We start from the raw sequence: 18,191 nt of genomic DNA, 5'->3' as shown, positions 1-18,191 counted from the left end.
CTCCCCGAGTGGGGTAATGCGGCGAAAACTTATAGAAGACTTAAACTAGGCATCTCTACGTCATAGATAGACTGCTCATACCATATCTTAAATAACAGAGATCAGTTAATTGCGATTAAAGTATCGGTATTTACCTTTAAAAGGCTAATTATCATAAACTGAAGCAAAAGTTATAGTTTTTCGCAGAGAAAAACCTGTTTTCCGTAACATTAGTTTATCCATTTTAACGGCAAAAATGGCAACAATATTGTGTTTTTTTCCCAACTATGTTTTCATCATATTTGATACTGGCTCAAGTTCGATTCCCAAATATATGAACTATGACACTAAACTCATTTCAACGTACATCAATAAACCTTATCTCTTTCTAAAAAATGAAAGACCGTTTTTAAAGCTATGCTTAAAATCATTTTTCTAAAACATGACTCTGTTGCTTTACTATAAGGCCATTGATATTGGAAAAAATAATCTAATGGTAAACTGTTGTGCCTGGAAACAGAGCCCGTATTGGTTTCTTTCCGACTAAATGACTACAGAATTGCATGATAATTTCGATGTAGCATTGCGAAGAGTAACGACGCTTTGGTCACGTCATTTTGCTTTAATAGCATTCCTGTTCCTTTAAATCTTTACATTATAAACATATGTGGTTCATTCGGATTGCTTAATAAGATTAAAAACAAGCGATGAACAACTCTGAGGACACGATTTTTACCAATAATAATAGCGTCGTAGACAACATAACATTAGGTGTAGTGCTATACGGACGTCATGAATTTCTGCGTACAAGGCCTGGACTGGCAGTTCCATGCATTATTGTGCTTGGCTTTGCATCCATTGTTGGAACGTTGGGTAACCTGTTGATTCTGTTTGTCATTGCTACAAAGAGGAAACTGAGGAACGTGGAGTCAATTTTTATCGTGAATTTGGCTATTTCGGACCTGTATGTAACCGTTGTGGCTGACCCTATGAGTCTTATAGGTAAATTTAAATAGTTGTCATTTTAACTTGCATTCATTTGATTAAGAGATGTTATTAAGAATTGCTGTCTTAACATGTTTGTCTTAGTGTTAAACGATAGTTCAGATGAAAATAACATATGAGATTCATTGAGAAGTTATAAACAAATGTATCAAATAAAAAAGATCATTTTTTCAGTCACTGGTCATTGTAAAAAGCTAGCTTAGATTAATTAGTGTTGGTAATATGTTGTTACATGATTAAACCGTCTGTATTTTCATCATAGTATATCCTAATTGTTATAACTCACGTGACTTTGCCTCTATAAAATTACCTTTAGTTATCATAACCTATTTTACAGTGTCTCAAAACTTCCGACGCGTGTAGTCTTAACTTAGATTGATTACTTTATATTTTATATTTATTACTTATTGTATACTTAAGGATTTTTTTACTGAAGTTTAAATAAAGCCATGACAAAAAAAGCATTTTTTTCAGTCAGTTCTATCTCTTCCTTTTAATTTTCTAATTATTGAACACTAACCTTCTTATCCTTTTATTAAAAGGATGTATGTACAATTCCATATAAGGCCGGCCATACCAAATAAATCATATGCTTAGCGTCAGATTATCTACCTAGCAAGTAGGAAATTAAAATATTATAATAGTCAACCCACTTAAGGTATATGTTACAAAAGAGATCAGAAAAGTAATTTGACGATGCAAATTTTAAACATAAACCTATACGCATCAAGATCCATAGGAAACGTATTGTAACAGTTATTAGGGCTATAAATATACCTTTGACCTTGTCTCACTGTCATATAAGCTTCATAAATACAGCCTTTTCTGTAATACATTTTTATCTTTTAGAAATGTTTTTTTTCGGTTTCGAAGTCCAAAAAGTTACCGGCCAAATAACTTTATTTGTTTACGATGTCGAGTTAAACTAAGAACATATTCTACCTCTAAATATAATGGACTATGCATAGAAATTGGTTCTGAAATGACATGTTTGGTATGGATATTTATTGTGTGCAAAAAAATTCACTCATTCTAATGCTGTCAACTTGCTATGTCGCACATACGGAATTATTTGTTTACTTTTTAACGCAGGAAACTAAAAACTCTCTTAACACGTGTGAACTGTCATTTTTTTAAGTATGCCGTTTAACATACACATATAAGCAAAGGTTGTAAAGAAACTAGTCATAACAAATAAAAATATATTGCGTATCAAAATGTTTTGAAAATACATATGATCTTTTGTCATCCATTAATAACATTCCTTAGGCGCTTAGTCGATGCGAAAATAGTAAAGTTCTATCACGACTGTTCCTTTCTACCTTCTTTGATGATACTGCAACCTATGAATTTTCCTAACGGCTTAGCTGTTTTTATAAGCAAAATCAGACGTTCGTGATTTATAGGTCTGGATTAAAATGATTATTGTTTGAAGGATTAAATTAGAAATATACGTAGGAATACACTAGGAAAAAATGAAGTGCATATATCGTAGAAGTAGTCCGTCAATTCCCCAAAACGAACACAGGTACATAAAACCGTACGAAAAGTTTATTGATAAAGTTTTAGATCGACATATACATAATTGGTCAATTAAGAATGTGTTACAAGAACCACAGCAAATGTATTGCAAATAAACTTTTCTGAATGACTTTGTTATCCATCTGATAATATGCCATTCAATTAGATTTAGCCACTGAGCTATGAAGTTTCATATCAAAAGTAAACATGGTCCCTTGTCTCAGTTTTTTTATCTTGCGGGGTTGGTTAAGCAATTTAATTGGAAACTCATATCCGATTAAAAGCAATATCATTCCTGTTGTAAGGACTATATTGTATAATGAAAAATTAATTGCATGGGGATTTTTGCATAGGGATTTTTTTCTTCTTTTTACTCAGATTTCCCAAGTGTGTCTAAAATTCGTTGATGTACCTTTTTGGTATTCATGTAAAATGTACCTAAGGCTAAAAATGCAGTTTAATGAAAACCGCATATTGTTGACAATTCAAGAAGATGGCAAATTGCGACACAATATACAAGTATCGTATATTTTTTTTCATTTTTTTACTGTTATTTCTTTTTTCCCTTCTGATTCTTGTGATACACTGACAGACAGCCATACATATATAGACAACGATGAATTAATACACAACGTACATTACTAGATCACGATACACTAATAGACAACGTACATTCATAGATAACCATGCATGCATAGACAACGTACGTTCATAGATAACCATACATGCATAGACAACGTACATTCATAGATAACCATACATGCATAGACAACGTACATTCCTAGATAACCATAGATGCATAGACAATGTACGTTCATGGATAACCATACATGCATAGACAACGTTCGTTCATAGATAACCATACATGCATAGACAACGTTCGTTCATAGATAACCATACATGCATAGACAACGTTCGTTCATAGATAACCATACATGCATAGACAACGTTCGTTCATAGATAACCATATAATGCATAGACAACGTTCGTTCATGGATAACCATACATGCATAGACAACGTTCGTTCATAGATAACCATATAATGCATAGACAACGTTCGTTCATGGATAACCATATAATGCATAGACAATGTACGTTCATGGATAACCATATAATGCATAGACAACGTACATTCCTAGATAACCATAGATGCATAGACAATGTACGTTCATGGATAACCATACATGCATAGGTTCGTTCATAGATAACCATACATGCATAGACAACGTACATTCATAGATAACCATACATGCAAGGACAACGTTCGTTCATAGATAACCATACATGCATAGACAACGTACATTCATAGATAACCATATATGCAGCTTTCGTTAATGGATAACCATACATGAAAGACAACGTTCGTTCATGGATAACCATACATGCATAGACAACGTTCGTTCAAAGGTAACCATACATGCATAGACAACGTTCGTTCATGGATAACCATACATGTATAGACAACGTTCGTTCATGGATAACCATACATGCATAGACAACGTTCGTTCATGGATAACCATACATGCATAAACAACGTATATTCATAGATAACCATACATGCATAGACAACGTACATTCATAGATAACCATACATGCATGGACAACTTTCGTTCATGGATAACCATACATGCATAGACAACGTTCGTTCATAGATAACTATACATGCATAGACAACGTACATTCATAGATAACCATACATGCATAGACAACGTACATTCATAGATAACCATACATGCATAGACAACGTTCGTTCATGGATAACCATACATGCATAGACAACGTTCGTTCATGGATAACCATACATGCAGCGTTCGTTAATGGATAACCATACATGAAAGACAACGTTCGTTCATGGATAACCATACATGCATAGACAACGTTCGTTCATTGATAACCATGCATGCATATACAACGCTCGTTCAAAGGTAACCATACATGCATAGACAACGTTCGTTCATGGATAACCATACATGTATAGACAACGTTCGTTCATGGATAACCATACATGCATAGACAACGTTCGTTCATGGATAACCATGCATGCATAGACAACGTACGTTCATATATAACCATACATGCATAGACAATGTCCGTTCATAGATAACCATACATGCATAGACAACGTTCGTTCATGGATAACCATACATGCATAGACAACGTTCGTTCATGGATAATCATACATGCATAGACAACGTTCGTTCATGGATAGCCATACATGCATAGACAACGTACGTTCATAGATAACCATACATGCATAGACAACGTTCGTTCATAGATAACCATACATGCATAGACAACGTTCGTTCATGGATAACCATACATGCATAGACAACGTACGTTCATAGATAACCATACATGCATAGACAACGTTCGTTCATGGATAACCATACATGCATAGACAACGTTCGTTCATGGATAACCATACATGCATAGACAACGTTCATTCATGGATAACCATTTATGCATAGACAACGTACGTTCATAGATAACCATACAGGCATAGATAGCCATACACTAATAGTAGTGTAATCTGTTTTTGGACGTTAAATGTCATTCTTCTGAGTGTCTGTTCGATTGAAATGATCCTAATGATTGTCTGAAAACAAGATAAATTATCAAATCTGTAATGTTAAAGTTAAGTTAAAATATTGTAATGCATCAAATTTGAATTCACTTTATATCTTTCGTTGTTGACCTGATTCAATACTCGTGTTTGATCTAGTATTACATTTTGTATATGAAATAAATGCTGGTTAAACCTAAAAAGCTTTTTAATAATTAGTTTGCTAAGCTCTTCACGGTAGTTTCTACGGTAGTTTTGACAAATTGTGTCTAATGAATTACCAATAAATAAGACATTTCCTTCTGTCAAAATGAAATTAAAATATCTTTAGGATTAAAGATCTAACAACGTTGTCTAGTATATAAAAAGTACACGTTGCAATAAAACAACGAGTAGGAATGATCTTTACAAATCGTGGCCAGTAAGTTTACCAGTTGGAAACATCAAATATAGGTTTTATATCAAACACTATTAAACACCATCAAAGTAATGGAAAATCACAATTACAGTTTCAATAATATCAGTGTTGAGTGCTTTTTGTGTTCATAAATGATGAAAGCTTAGCTTTTACGTCAACTCTTCTTAAATACCCTATCATTTAAGTCATATCTGTTTCATAATAAACCCTAGTTTTTTATGAATTATATAAGTTAAAAGTTAAAATGTACCCATACTATGTTTTTCCAATAGATGATTTACAAGAATTCAAGTACAGTTAGCTTAACCATAGCATTCGTTTCATAGAAAGGTTTTTAATTTTTTACAAAATACACCACTTATGAAAATTCAACTATATTTCTAGACCTATGGTCATGAAAACTAGATTTTTGCCTTTGCATATAATATTCGTCCAAGACAAATTACATAAAACACTAGCTTAGGAATACATTGTGTAAAATATATACTTATTAATCCAGTTCATAAACAATAAGTCATAAGACCCAAACTGCTCGAATGTTCTTAATCGTAAAAAGCATAAGTAGCATTTAATTGCATAATAAGTAGTTTCTCTGTTAATCTTTACTATAGTTACCTTAATTTATCCTGATAAGCAAAGATAATATCATTTTAAAATCCAAAAACATTTAAAGTGACACTCTTATTCAAAATAAATACATGCACATGTATAACAAACATTACGTTTGAGTGATGAACCTTTAACTACTTACTAAATAATGCATGTATGGAAAATATCAAACACAGATAACAAGATTGTAACCGTGCATTTAATACCTGAAAACATAAAAATATTAAATGACAGGTCAATACTAAATGATTAACTGTGATCTACAGTACTCTCATAAGGTAGATATACCATGTTTTCTGCACCTTTTTCAAATTAAAGTAAGTTACCTTTATTAAAATCCTTTGTTGTCGACATTTATTCCTCCTTTTTATATATCAAAACATACACAATTAATACCAAAAAGAATAGTGAACTGTATAGGGACTTAAGATGTTTCGTGAACATTAGGCAAGTCCAAAATATTATTAACAAATTTGTCACAATTTAAAGGCATTACAAATTTTAGAAATGTTAGTAGGGTGCATAACACCATTACTCAATTACTTGTCAATCGAATAATATATTACAACCAAAACCAATTAAAGCTTATTTGATGAAATAACACCCACCTTTTCAACCCTTACATTTGTACAGTATGAAAATTTGATAACCCAAACTGTTGAAGGCTGAAAAAGAAACAGCGCATGAGGAAACGGACGCTTAACCCCCTTTCAGTTTTATCCTATTTTAATTTTTCTTACTGTCTCTATTACAATTCTTAAGTCATTTTAATAAACAGAGCTCGCCCCAATTTTTCGAAACATCTTAAGTCTCATATCACAGTGTTAAGCTAAGCTATTTTCCATTGGTCAAAAGCAAATGTAAGTATTAATTTGGCTTATTTAATTAAGACACTTAAGCCTGTTAACCTTAAAAAGCTTCGGAAAATTGGGGCCTGATGGCAATACACTAATACAACTTAACTGAGGAAATAGTACTAACAACGGATATGTTAACACATTTCGTTGAACCAGAAGTGATAAAACTGCCTTAACCTTTTTCCATTCTGTCTGCTCTCTTTTATAAAAATGATTCCTCGGCCTTTGACCTCTGCCAAATTTTGAAATAATCATGACAAATTAAGGTCTGCACTGACTTTGAAACCATGGGAAACATGTCTGTGTTTATTTGTTCCAAACTATCTAATAGATCAGCATTTAGTTTCCAATTATGACCTTGTTGGTCTTATTGCTTCCAATAATATTAGCAATTGACGACAATTTGGGATCCTTATAAAGCCTTTGAGAAAAAAATACGTTTTTGAGAAATTATGTTTCTGAATTCCTAATTAATTTTCTGAAATGCAAAACGTATTGTTTTGTTATAATGGGTGATTTATTCCGGGAAATCAGTGAAATAACATATGCATTTCTGACACGTCAAGTTATCACCCTTGCATTAATCATTCATGAATGAACACTTTAAATAATAATCCTAAGAGAAATTTAAAAAAACAACACAACAATGCTTGAGTTATTCAGTTCCAGATTTTTTTCAACGTCAAACGGCTGGTTCTTAAAGGGTATTCTAGAATTACCAGTTCGAACGAAGTGTTTTTGTCACAAACAAGAAAAAATAACACTAGCCGCGAAGCTAAGTTTCAGCTTGAAATGTATTATATTAATATTGAAATATGATAAATTTCCCATACCCATGATTCTAGTCCAATGAAACAGATGGATAAAAGCGTTTATAATTTGTTTGGAATTTAAAAGTGCCAAAGTGGGTAGGGAATGCCATAAATCAAAACGTTTTAAATGTTCTTGTTTTATATGGTTTTAATTAATGATCTTTCTGGAGTCAAACATACATTCTTTGTGGCATGTAATGGGATAGTTAAGTGTTAAACAAATTTTACGAAAGAAGATTTTATCAGGTTTTTGATAAAAATGCATTCACATAACATTGTTTTTGTGTCAAAGTGCCCTAGAAACCCTAGTCAACCATGTATTGCGTGTTCTTGATGATATTTTTTTTTCAAATCATAAACAATAGATGTTCAACAGATTATTGAAAAATAGTGGATAAAATTTAATTCATCGTTGCAAAATACAATACGCTCCCCTCACCAAAAAGCATCAAAACATTGTTGTGTGGATACTACAGACAATTTTGACACAAAAACATAGTCATAATGTATGAAACTATTTCCGGAAAAATGTAGAGGGGTTTTATTGGAAATCTGAACAAATCTTTCTCAAAACGTGTTTAACTTCTTATCACAGCTTCACATGTTGCAACGGATTTATGAACTAAGTTTGCTAAATATTAAACCTTTAAACTAAATAAAATTTTATTTTAACTTTTTAAGTTTTCGACCTTCAAACGACTTGTTTACTTTGGAAGGCACTAAATGGCAAATTTACTTCCAGGGGTGGTCACTTAAATATGTGTTATGTTGCATATTTAAATGTTATTAAAATGTAAAGCATTTTGTAAAATTTATCTTATTAGTAACTTCTATTTTTGTTTTTACTTTTGCTTAATACATTTAACTTACATTAAAATAACAGTAAATGCCATGCTTTGTGATTGTTTGTTCTGTATAAATTGATTTTAAAGATGAATGAATTGTTAAACTAGGCATATTAATTTTGAAAAAAACATAGTCACTGGGTCCCAACTTTACAGCACATGCATTATCATTTGAGCATTCAACATTACTACTACTTGTAAATAATCGATAAAGGTCGTATATTTTTTAATCTTTAACTGTGTTTAAATTTCAGCCAAGCTAGAGGGAGAGGAGTTCTTTGGGAGTGTACCGGGCCTCTGCAAGGTTGTTGCTAGTATATGTACGATATCATGTGTGACGTCACTGATGACGATTGCAGCCATGAGCTTGAACAGATATGTTTTCATTTGCGCCAACGATATCTATAACAAAATATTTACCAAGAAAACCTGTTGCGCCATATCGTTATCGGTATACTTCGTAGGAATAATTCTCGTATTGATGAATACAGCAGGCGTAGGTGACCATGGTTTTGACCGAAAAAGTTTGGAATGTATATGGGACAGAATGGAGACGTTCCCATTTACGATTGTGTTTTCTGTCATTTTAGTATGGATACCTTCGATCATTACCGGCTTATGCTTTCTGAGGATTTATATTTACGTCCGGAAACACAGACGTCGAATACAAGAGCATACCTCTCAAACATTCAATGCCGACAGGCCACTGAAGAGTTTCCGCCTTGCTAAAACTTTTGTTTTAATTTACGCCGTATTTGGGTCATGTTGGACGCCGTACGCCCTTCTTATTGTTATCGATTCGAACGACACATTTCCGCACGAAGTTCACCTATACATCACTCTGTTTGCCCATTTGCACCCGTCTATGAACTGGTGTATCTACTTCATGACAAATAAACATTTTGCAAAGGCGTACAAGGAGGTATTTGAAATGTTATTGTCTTGCAAAAAACAAACAAACACACATGTTCACAGGATAGAAATACATCAGGTAAAAGTCAGCGAAGCCATTAGCCACTCCTAATCCAGTGTCTCAAAACGGCTCACGGAAACAGTATCCGCTACAGTGACAATAGATGGTGTTGCCAATACGTCAATACGACAACTATGAACAATGGTTTAAGAGGAACAGTCATAATACGAATCCCTTCATGCATTTCCGTGAAAATACATGTTTTTCAACCATCACTTTTAAAATGACATTATCACTATTAGGTCGGGACGTTACATCTCTTCAATGATCTTCAAATTAACGCCAATTTAATCAACATTTTCTCTAAAAAAAATAGCATAAAAAGAAAAACCGAAAATATGTTGCAGTTCGGTGCTTTACAACATTGTTTTTACCTTTGATCATAAATATTTATTATTTATCATCTCTGGCTGCGCTTTTCGTGAACTATTACTTAAATTTTGAAATAACACCGACACTTCGAGGTATTCGTGTTATTCTTGCATACCAGACGTGTGTTTCCGGTCATGTGACCGCTGCTGGAAAAACTCTTCTTACACCCCCTATCTAAGATGAGTCACGTGCAAGAACGCGCCACTTCTTATTTATTTTATTGTTTGGTTTATGAAAAGTATAATATGCAATTTCAATAAAGCGGAATCAAAAATATAAGTATTCAATACCTTTAATTAAAATTGAAAAAAAATAATCGTAAAAGCGCGATTTTCAAAGGAACTATTTGACGTCTATAGTGATTTGAAATTATTGCGCTTTATGACGTCAGTACACAACGTCGCACGTGCTATTTGGTGAAACGTACAAAAGTGCGTTTTCTACGTCAATTTTTCCACAAATTCAATATTTTAGGTATGCAAGAAAAATATTAATCATGTGTTTCCGGTACGGATCGAAAAATCCGACCCTCGGGAAGCCGCGTGACCGGTAACGAGGCTTGCTCGGCAAGCCTCGTTACCGGCTTACGCGCGTGCCCTCGGATCGGATTTTTCTATCCATACCGGAAACCCATGATAGATACTTATATTGTTCAAATATTTTACATGGCCATGGTATGTATTTATAAACAATGACTCCCTGGTCACCAATTTCCAAGTTAAAAAGCGCTAAAATTCCGAATTGCATGATTGAACGTTTTCAGCGTATCACAGACGTACATTTTTATAAAAGAGCACAGTCTGCGGGTGCTGAAGGCTCATCTGAGTTTATCCATTTACAGTTTATTCATTTCGTATTTGAACATTGTGAACTAGTCCAAAGTTTGAAAGTGATAGCGTTGATAGTTTGCTTGTAAGTGACCAAAGCACAAAAGAAACAGACTAGCTAAAATTATAAAGTCCGAAAATTCTATAATATCCCCCACCCTCCCTCAAAAAGCTATGTCCAATTCTCTAAATCAACCAAAATCCATTAAAATTCTTGTGTTTTACCCATAAAAAAAAACAGATGTGACTCAGCATTTTAGGTACAATGATAAGAAAGGTATTTGTTGAAAAAGTTCCCAAAGTTTTAACGTTTTAGCTTTGTTAGTTTTCATTTAAGTCACCTAAGCGCAAAACATAGCCAACGCCTCCAACGACGACGACGGCGACGACCATCAAGTGAGAACAACAGCTCGTTATTTCTTTCAAAAATCAGTCGAGTAAAAAATAGCACTCCATGTTTCGAGACTTGCAATGCAATGGTTGGGTAGGGGATTTAAAAAGGGTAATTTCCCTATTTTTTCAAAAATAGTTCATACACGTGTGACTAAATTAAATGTAAAACATGCAATAAACATATAGCGTTGTTACATTGTGTTCATCACATGACTCTTTCTGAAATACTAGAACCTCAGAATTAACAATCTCCGAATATTTGCAAAGTGATATAAAAAGCTATTTAACTCTACCCGATACATTAATATGTGAATTAAGATATTAAATTTAAATGTATTTTGTATTGAAAATGTGTTTAATGAATAATTTAACTATATTTGTGAAATCGCCTGTGAACATAAGCCAGAATGAAAGGTTATACTTTAATATAATAATAATAATAATAATAATAATAATAATAATAATAATAATAATAATAATAATATAATAATGGTGATGCATAACAGTGTTCCAAATATAGTTGCAATTCAATTTATGTATGTTTATATCTTTCTTCCCAAATACATATGTTATTTGTGTTACCCGCTATTTTCTATTTTGTCTGCTTCTGTTTTATGTTTAAAGTGGGATTTCTCTTTTTATAAAATATAACTTGAAAGTTGATATTTCTTATGTCATTCTAATGAAATTAGTAACCCTTGTTTGAGAAAGAAGATTCAAACTGTATGACCAAAATATGTACATACTTGCAAACCTTTTCCGCCCGTATCTTTGAAAACGATACCAACATCACATTGGAATAACGTTCCCAGCAAGGAAACTATTTATAATTGAACGAAATGGTGAATAGACACAAATAACTTGGGTTTGTTTACCCAGTGCCATTTAACCGGGTTTATGTTTAAACTGTTTGCTACCAAGCTTCTTTCTGTAGTTTTTCACATAAGAATTGGCAATATGAAAGACTTTGTGCATAAATAAATTAATAAATTGTGCATGAATATGATATACGATACTGTATTCTCAAAATTGATGTAATTAGTTTACTGCCTCATAATTTTCAAACAAGATTTTAAATTTGAACAAGGTGGAATTAAGTTGGTTGAAACACTTATAATGTATCCAATAAAGTACTTCAATGATGTGAATTGGTTGAAGATGAGGATGAATGAAGATGAAGTATCGAAGGCGGTCAACTAGATTTTAATTGGAGACATGCTATATAATGAATTCGAAAAAGAAATTCAAACATAGATAATGATACTCTTTCTGGAACATCGTTTTGATTAAAGGACTTCACAAATGTTTCATTTTCCCTTAATGCTCTCCTACAACGAAGTTCAAATTAATGTTTTTCATCAGAGAAAGTGTTTGATTTGTTATTTCATTGCATATAACGTTTCTGAATTTATTACTTTATCTTTTTTATAGTTTTTTCAAAGTGTAAATAAAACAAATTTGAATTAACAGTGAACTAAAACAGTTATCCAAGTGCCATTGTAAATCACACGTGCTGTCCGAAATCAGTGTGACCGCTTGTACACGTGTCGTTTTCAAGCTGAAGAGTCAAAACCACTCTTCGTTGTTGTTATGATTATTTACGGTAGGGTATTTTAGTTTATTTTTTTGCATGAATTTTCCTGGAATGTCGAGTTACAAAATCAGACTGTTTCTAAAGGTATTAAATAGATGATAGAGACATTGTTTGGGTTATGTCTCAACGGTGTACCATGTAGGATCACGTGATCAAAATGGACCAGCCAACATTATCATTGTAAAATAAAACTACAAAATATATAAACAACCTTTTTAAACAAACACGTGTATAAACTGATAAAATGAAATGTAACATCATGATACCTCCCACAAAAAAACGTTGTCTTATTCTGTTATTACAAACCTTTGGGCACAATAACTGAGTATTTAATAACTTGTCCTCAAATTCGTTGGTTACGGCTTTTTACATTTTGGTTTAAAGCCTTACGACCCGATTTATCAAATCTCAGTAAAAACGTTTCGGAGGATGTTTTTCTTATCTAAAATAATCTGATTTTTAATAAAATTAATGTGTAACTTTGAAAAGTCAATGACCATTCACTACATATTGCACTATCAATGATATCATGCAGAAACTGTACGTAACAAACCAATTACATAGGCTCACACGATTACCCGTCAGCCAATCAAATCGCAGGTATTTCAAATAAAAATCTTCCAAGTTTATTTTTACCAACAAGAACAAAATATGGTGAAAGCGGTCGGCGGAAATAGAAAAAAAAACGGAAAACAATTTAATGTTCATAAGTATATACAATAGAGTATTATTATAGTTCATACTATATTGTGTTGGAGAGGTGTATAACATATACCAACATATTTACATTCTTACACAGTGTCTGGTGCTGATATTGTCCGAACAGAGGCCGGGCAAAGGTTCGGGTGGTTACCTGTGGGTAGGGATTGACCTAATCATGGGATAGACCACGCTATGCTTTTGTCAGCTACTGTTTCGAATAATATTTAAGTTATACTCTTGAAAGAACTTACCATTTTACAGTGGTATGTCAACTAGCGGGACCGTGCGCGTGTGGATTGTTCGTACAGTAGGGAAATCTAGTTGAGGTTATCACTGTGTTCAGTGCTCAAATCCATCTTTTACTTGTAATTGTATGCAATAATATAATAAGGAACAGCTTTTTTAGTACTGTCCAATAATTGTAACTATTGTAAACGATATGCTTTTACTTCCTGGTCACAGGCCCATTGTTATGTTTTGATATGCTATGTATGTTTGTTATTCATGTCGGAAAATAGTTCATTGAGCTTACGTTCTCTTGTTTTCATGTACATAACTATACATGAAAATTATTGTATCTTGTATACTTGTGATACAATTGAAAGAAAATCTCATTGATTTGAAGTGATATTTACTCAAAAAGAGAATGACGTATAGATATGTATACATACATGTGTGTAATTTTTAGTTTAGTGAAGGGACATTAAATTATCAATGATTGAATTCTTAGATTTTTTATTATAAATATACATTACGATCCAGTGGCGGGTCGCTCCCCCCACCCCTTAAATTGTCGAAGTGACATATCAATATAGTCTGGGACTACTCCTGGATAATGAGATATGGTCGGCATAAGGACCTTCAGGGTCAATGTCTTTGTAACCTTAAAATTACCTCCAGCTGAAAATCGGTTTACGATCAATATATTAAAATCTCTTATGCATAGAGACCTCGAACTTGATAGAGATCCCTCATGACCAGGGGCCGTTTTCAATAAGCATCTTAGTGTATTTCTTAACTTCGTGAGAATTTCGTATTTTTTGACATCGATTATTTTAAATACCCGCTACTTTTCATCAGATTTATTCATATCCATACATTGTTAAGACATTTTTTTCAGGTTATTCTCATATTTTTGGTGTAGAAACATTGTTCTTTTTCAAAAAAATCAAATTAGAAAAAGGCAATGTATCATTAAGTTGAAAATTGTTACTAAATGCTTATTGAATTCGGTCCCAGTACCTTAACTTTTGCTATATCAGCTAGTCAAAGGTCAAGGTCGTGGTGACCTTAAGCTGAATATCCGATTTTGTTGAAGAACTGAAGAATGCTTTTATCCACGTTCTTCAAACTTTGTATCCTGATTTATTGCAATTACTTCCTTTTAGTCTTGTTTCAAAAACATTCGCGACGTATATGATGCTTTGCATCAAAGTTAATCTTGTATTTCATTTGGTGTTTATTCTGCAAGAAAGCAAATGTTCGAGAATACAGCTTCAAAAAAACGTTTGAAAAACAGAATTAACGTTTCCTTTATTAACGGTAAGTAATGTGTTGTTTTTTTATAATGTCAATGTATGCTGTTATTTTCTAATATATTATCATACGTTGCTTTTTTTAATCACTGTTTCAAAAGTGAGGTACTCAGTTAGCTGTTTGTTCCTGCGATGTTCGCTACTATCTCAATATTCTTGAATATAAACTCGCTCTTCAACATCTACGGAATCGCCAGAAACCTTCAGAAAATTTAACAATTACAGATTTTCTTTTGCATAAACGTAAGAGAAGGAAATCTGCTACTTACAATAAAAACGTTGTTGCAGCAGTTGTTAGTCTTTTTTAATCGCGATAAATAGTAACATAAATTTTAATTCGACGGCCATTCGAAAAACACGTAGGCTTTCCTTCAATCTCATTAAAATCATATCGTGACGTTCACTTCATTTCATTACGTTATGTACGATCTGAGAACATGACGTTAGAGGTCACCTCAAGTTAACCTTTATAACTTGCATATTCATAAGCAGGTGCACTAAATCATGACCAATGATAACGTTAGTAACGTAGCAGGTTTGGTTGAAACTTTAAATGGCGTCGTTGGTGACGATGCTGACCCGGGATCTCCCTGCCCGCTTTAACAATTTCTTTCCGAATATCAGTGACTGTTAGCCTTGTTAGCCTTTGATAAATTAACGAAGCGTGAAATGAATAACAAGGTCAAGGATGACAGTTCAATTGAATCGGAAAACGACAATATAAACTTAACTGGATTAAAGAAAGTTATATAATGCTTTTAAACGAGAGCATATCGTGTAAATGGATAAATAACATTATTAATTAGACCCATAGATGATACACCACTACAAACCTGATGTGATGTTTTGAATTTGACATCGTAATACAAATTCGCGAGCACGAGCAACATCATTGTCTAGATTCCTGGACCTGAACTTCGTTCTCAGACGTTAATCACGGTGATTGACCAGTTAAATGCTGAAAGTTAGTCATTATTTGCACATATCTATGCTTACAAGTGTTCATATTGATACATTGTTAATGCTATATGTAAACACCTAAGTATAGCATGTGTAAACTATCATCTATGCAAATAATGTTGCACAGTAAATGTTACTGTAAGCCAGGTAAGTTTTAACTTGAATTGTATTTAATTGTGTAAAGCTCAGTCGGGTTTTTCGTTATTTTTACGAGGGAAACCCCTGTGGTATAAACTGTTTTTACTGCACTGCAGCTGCAATATGTTGGAACTTAGAAGAGTGAGGTTCATTTAATAAGTAATAAGATTTTTTAATATTATCTTTTATAAGGAGAAGGATGTATCATCAAACAGGTTTTAAGATAATATGAAAAACCCAGGAGGCTGGGACCCTCTGGATTGGAGTAAAAAATTCGTCTATTTTTCAGAGAATGCCCAAAAATATTTTGATTTAAGAGTAAAGACTGAATCAGGTGAATAATATGAATATTTTCTTGGGTATTTGATTTAAGTTATACTTAGAAATGTGAATTATGGTGTTATTGTTTATGATTATCATTCTAAATATTAATAATTACATTGGACATAATTGGTTTTGCCTTTGCCAACCCGACATCAGGTTTTGATATTTGGGAAGTATTTTGGCTGATAAAATGGAAGATTTTAAAATCTACTTCATCATCATATTCACTATAATTCAGTAATCACATCATTCGAGCGGAGTATTCTCGCGATATTGATAAAATACTGAGCGCACATAGCAGTCGGAAAAGCTTTATTACAAAAAAACAACCTTCTTTTGTTACAAAAAACAACAACCTTCTTTTGTACACATCTGATAAACTGGTTAAAAGCAGTCAACAGTTGGGTGTTTAAATGCTTTTACCACCTAAACTTTTTGTACTAAATTAATTGAGGCATTATATTTCACTTCAGAGAAATTTCTATCATATTTCGATTTCTTTTATAGTTTATACACGTAATGGAACAATCTGTAAAGAAAACATAAATTCTCTTTCAGCCAAAATAGAGGGAGGATGAAGTGACTTAATTATTCTCAAACGTCTGTATCTAACTCGGTGATTTGATTAATTACACTTAAAATATACAGGAAAAATAAATGAGATCATCGTATTCTGGAAGCAATTTATTAAATAAAATAGATACCCGATATATGTAGCCTTAGTGTTCAAAACTTTATTTTGTCCATTGGGATGGCAGTACTTTTCAAATCTGGTATACATTTATTAAGGGAAAATCAGCATTCAGTAGTTATTGATTTAATGAAGTGAATCGGTAGGTTTGAACAGAAGCTGGGTCAATTGACAAAATATCATCTCAAACACTAAGCTGCTAAATGGTGTGTCTGTCACATTAAGACATTTTATTTTGGTAAATTTAAACTAATAAACTTTAACCATAACATAAACATAACATAAAGAGAGACACATTTAATACAACAATTAACAAATAAAATAGTTAATGATTGGTGACAAACTGTATTCATGTGCAGTATATATAGCTAATGAAGTGAATGTCACTGATCTGTATAAATGATCAAATTCATCATAGCTGATCATGTTTAATGTGAACTTCAAATATTTTGACTCCTGTTTTCTTTTTTATTAACATATTGGTTTACATAATGGTTGCTGTTATGAGGCAGCCAGAGTTCCAGTCGTTCTGCACTTCCATAGTGTACCTTAATAATGAATTGAAAGAATAGTTGAATAAATAAATTCTTGATAAATGCTTAGCTACAACAATGTTGTGTTTTGAATTCTAAGTAATAAAAAATGTTAAGTCATCTAATATGATTCACTTTAAATTTCTTCACTGATTTCCCTCTTTGACAGAGTGAAAGAATAATACTTAACAAGTATATTTCCAGACTTGAAATGTAATATCATTAATTTTTTTGCAAAAAAGCTTTTTTTATCTTTACACAAATATTGCAAACACATGGAATCCAAAGCTGCTTTAATCATTAACTTCAAATAGTAGTATATCTACCTATTTTCTATTCCTTAAATAAAATAAAAAAAGTTTGATGAAAATTTTAATTGAATATGTATTCACCTGTTCTGTTTGTGTCTAAGGATTACCATATGGATATGGTTAATATAGGAACACCTTCTTCTCAGACTTTCAGACAGCTGGACTTCCTGAATTGTTCAACTAAAAGCAATAAGTTGTTAAAAAGCACACACATTCATTTCACTTCATG

The 18,191-nt window shown here is 32.5% G+C and overlaps 1 protein-coding gene across 1 annotated transcript; it reads left to right on the top strand.

Moving 5' to 3' along the window:
• Positions 1–686: 686 nt before the first annotated feature.
• LOC128237676 (melatonin receptor type 1B-A-like) lies at positions 687–13,654 on the top strand. The gene is made up of 3 exons (XM_052953262.1): positions 687–981; positions 8,864–9,531; positions 13,568–13,654. Exons 1-3 carry the CDS (start codon positions 687–689, stop codon positions 13,652–13,654), a joined length of 1,050 nt encoding a protein of 349 aa, XP_052809222.1.
• Positions 13,655–18,191: the final 4,537 nt, after the last annotated feature.

This window comes from Mya arenaria, chromosome 6 (assembly GCF_026914265.1).
Source record: "Mya arenaria isolate MELC-2E11 chromosome 6, ASM2691426v1".
NCBI lineage: Eukaryota > Metazoa > Mollusca > Bivalvia > Myida > Myidae > Mya > Mya arenaria.
This window is presented reverse-complemented; position numbering and strand designations above follow the sequence as displayed.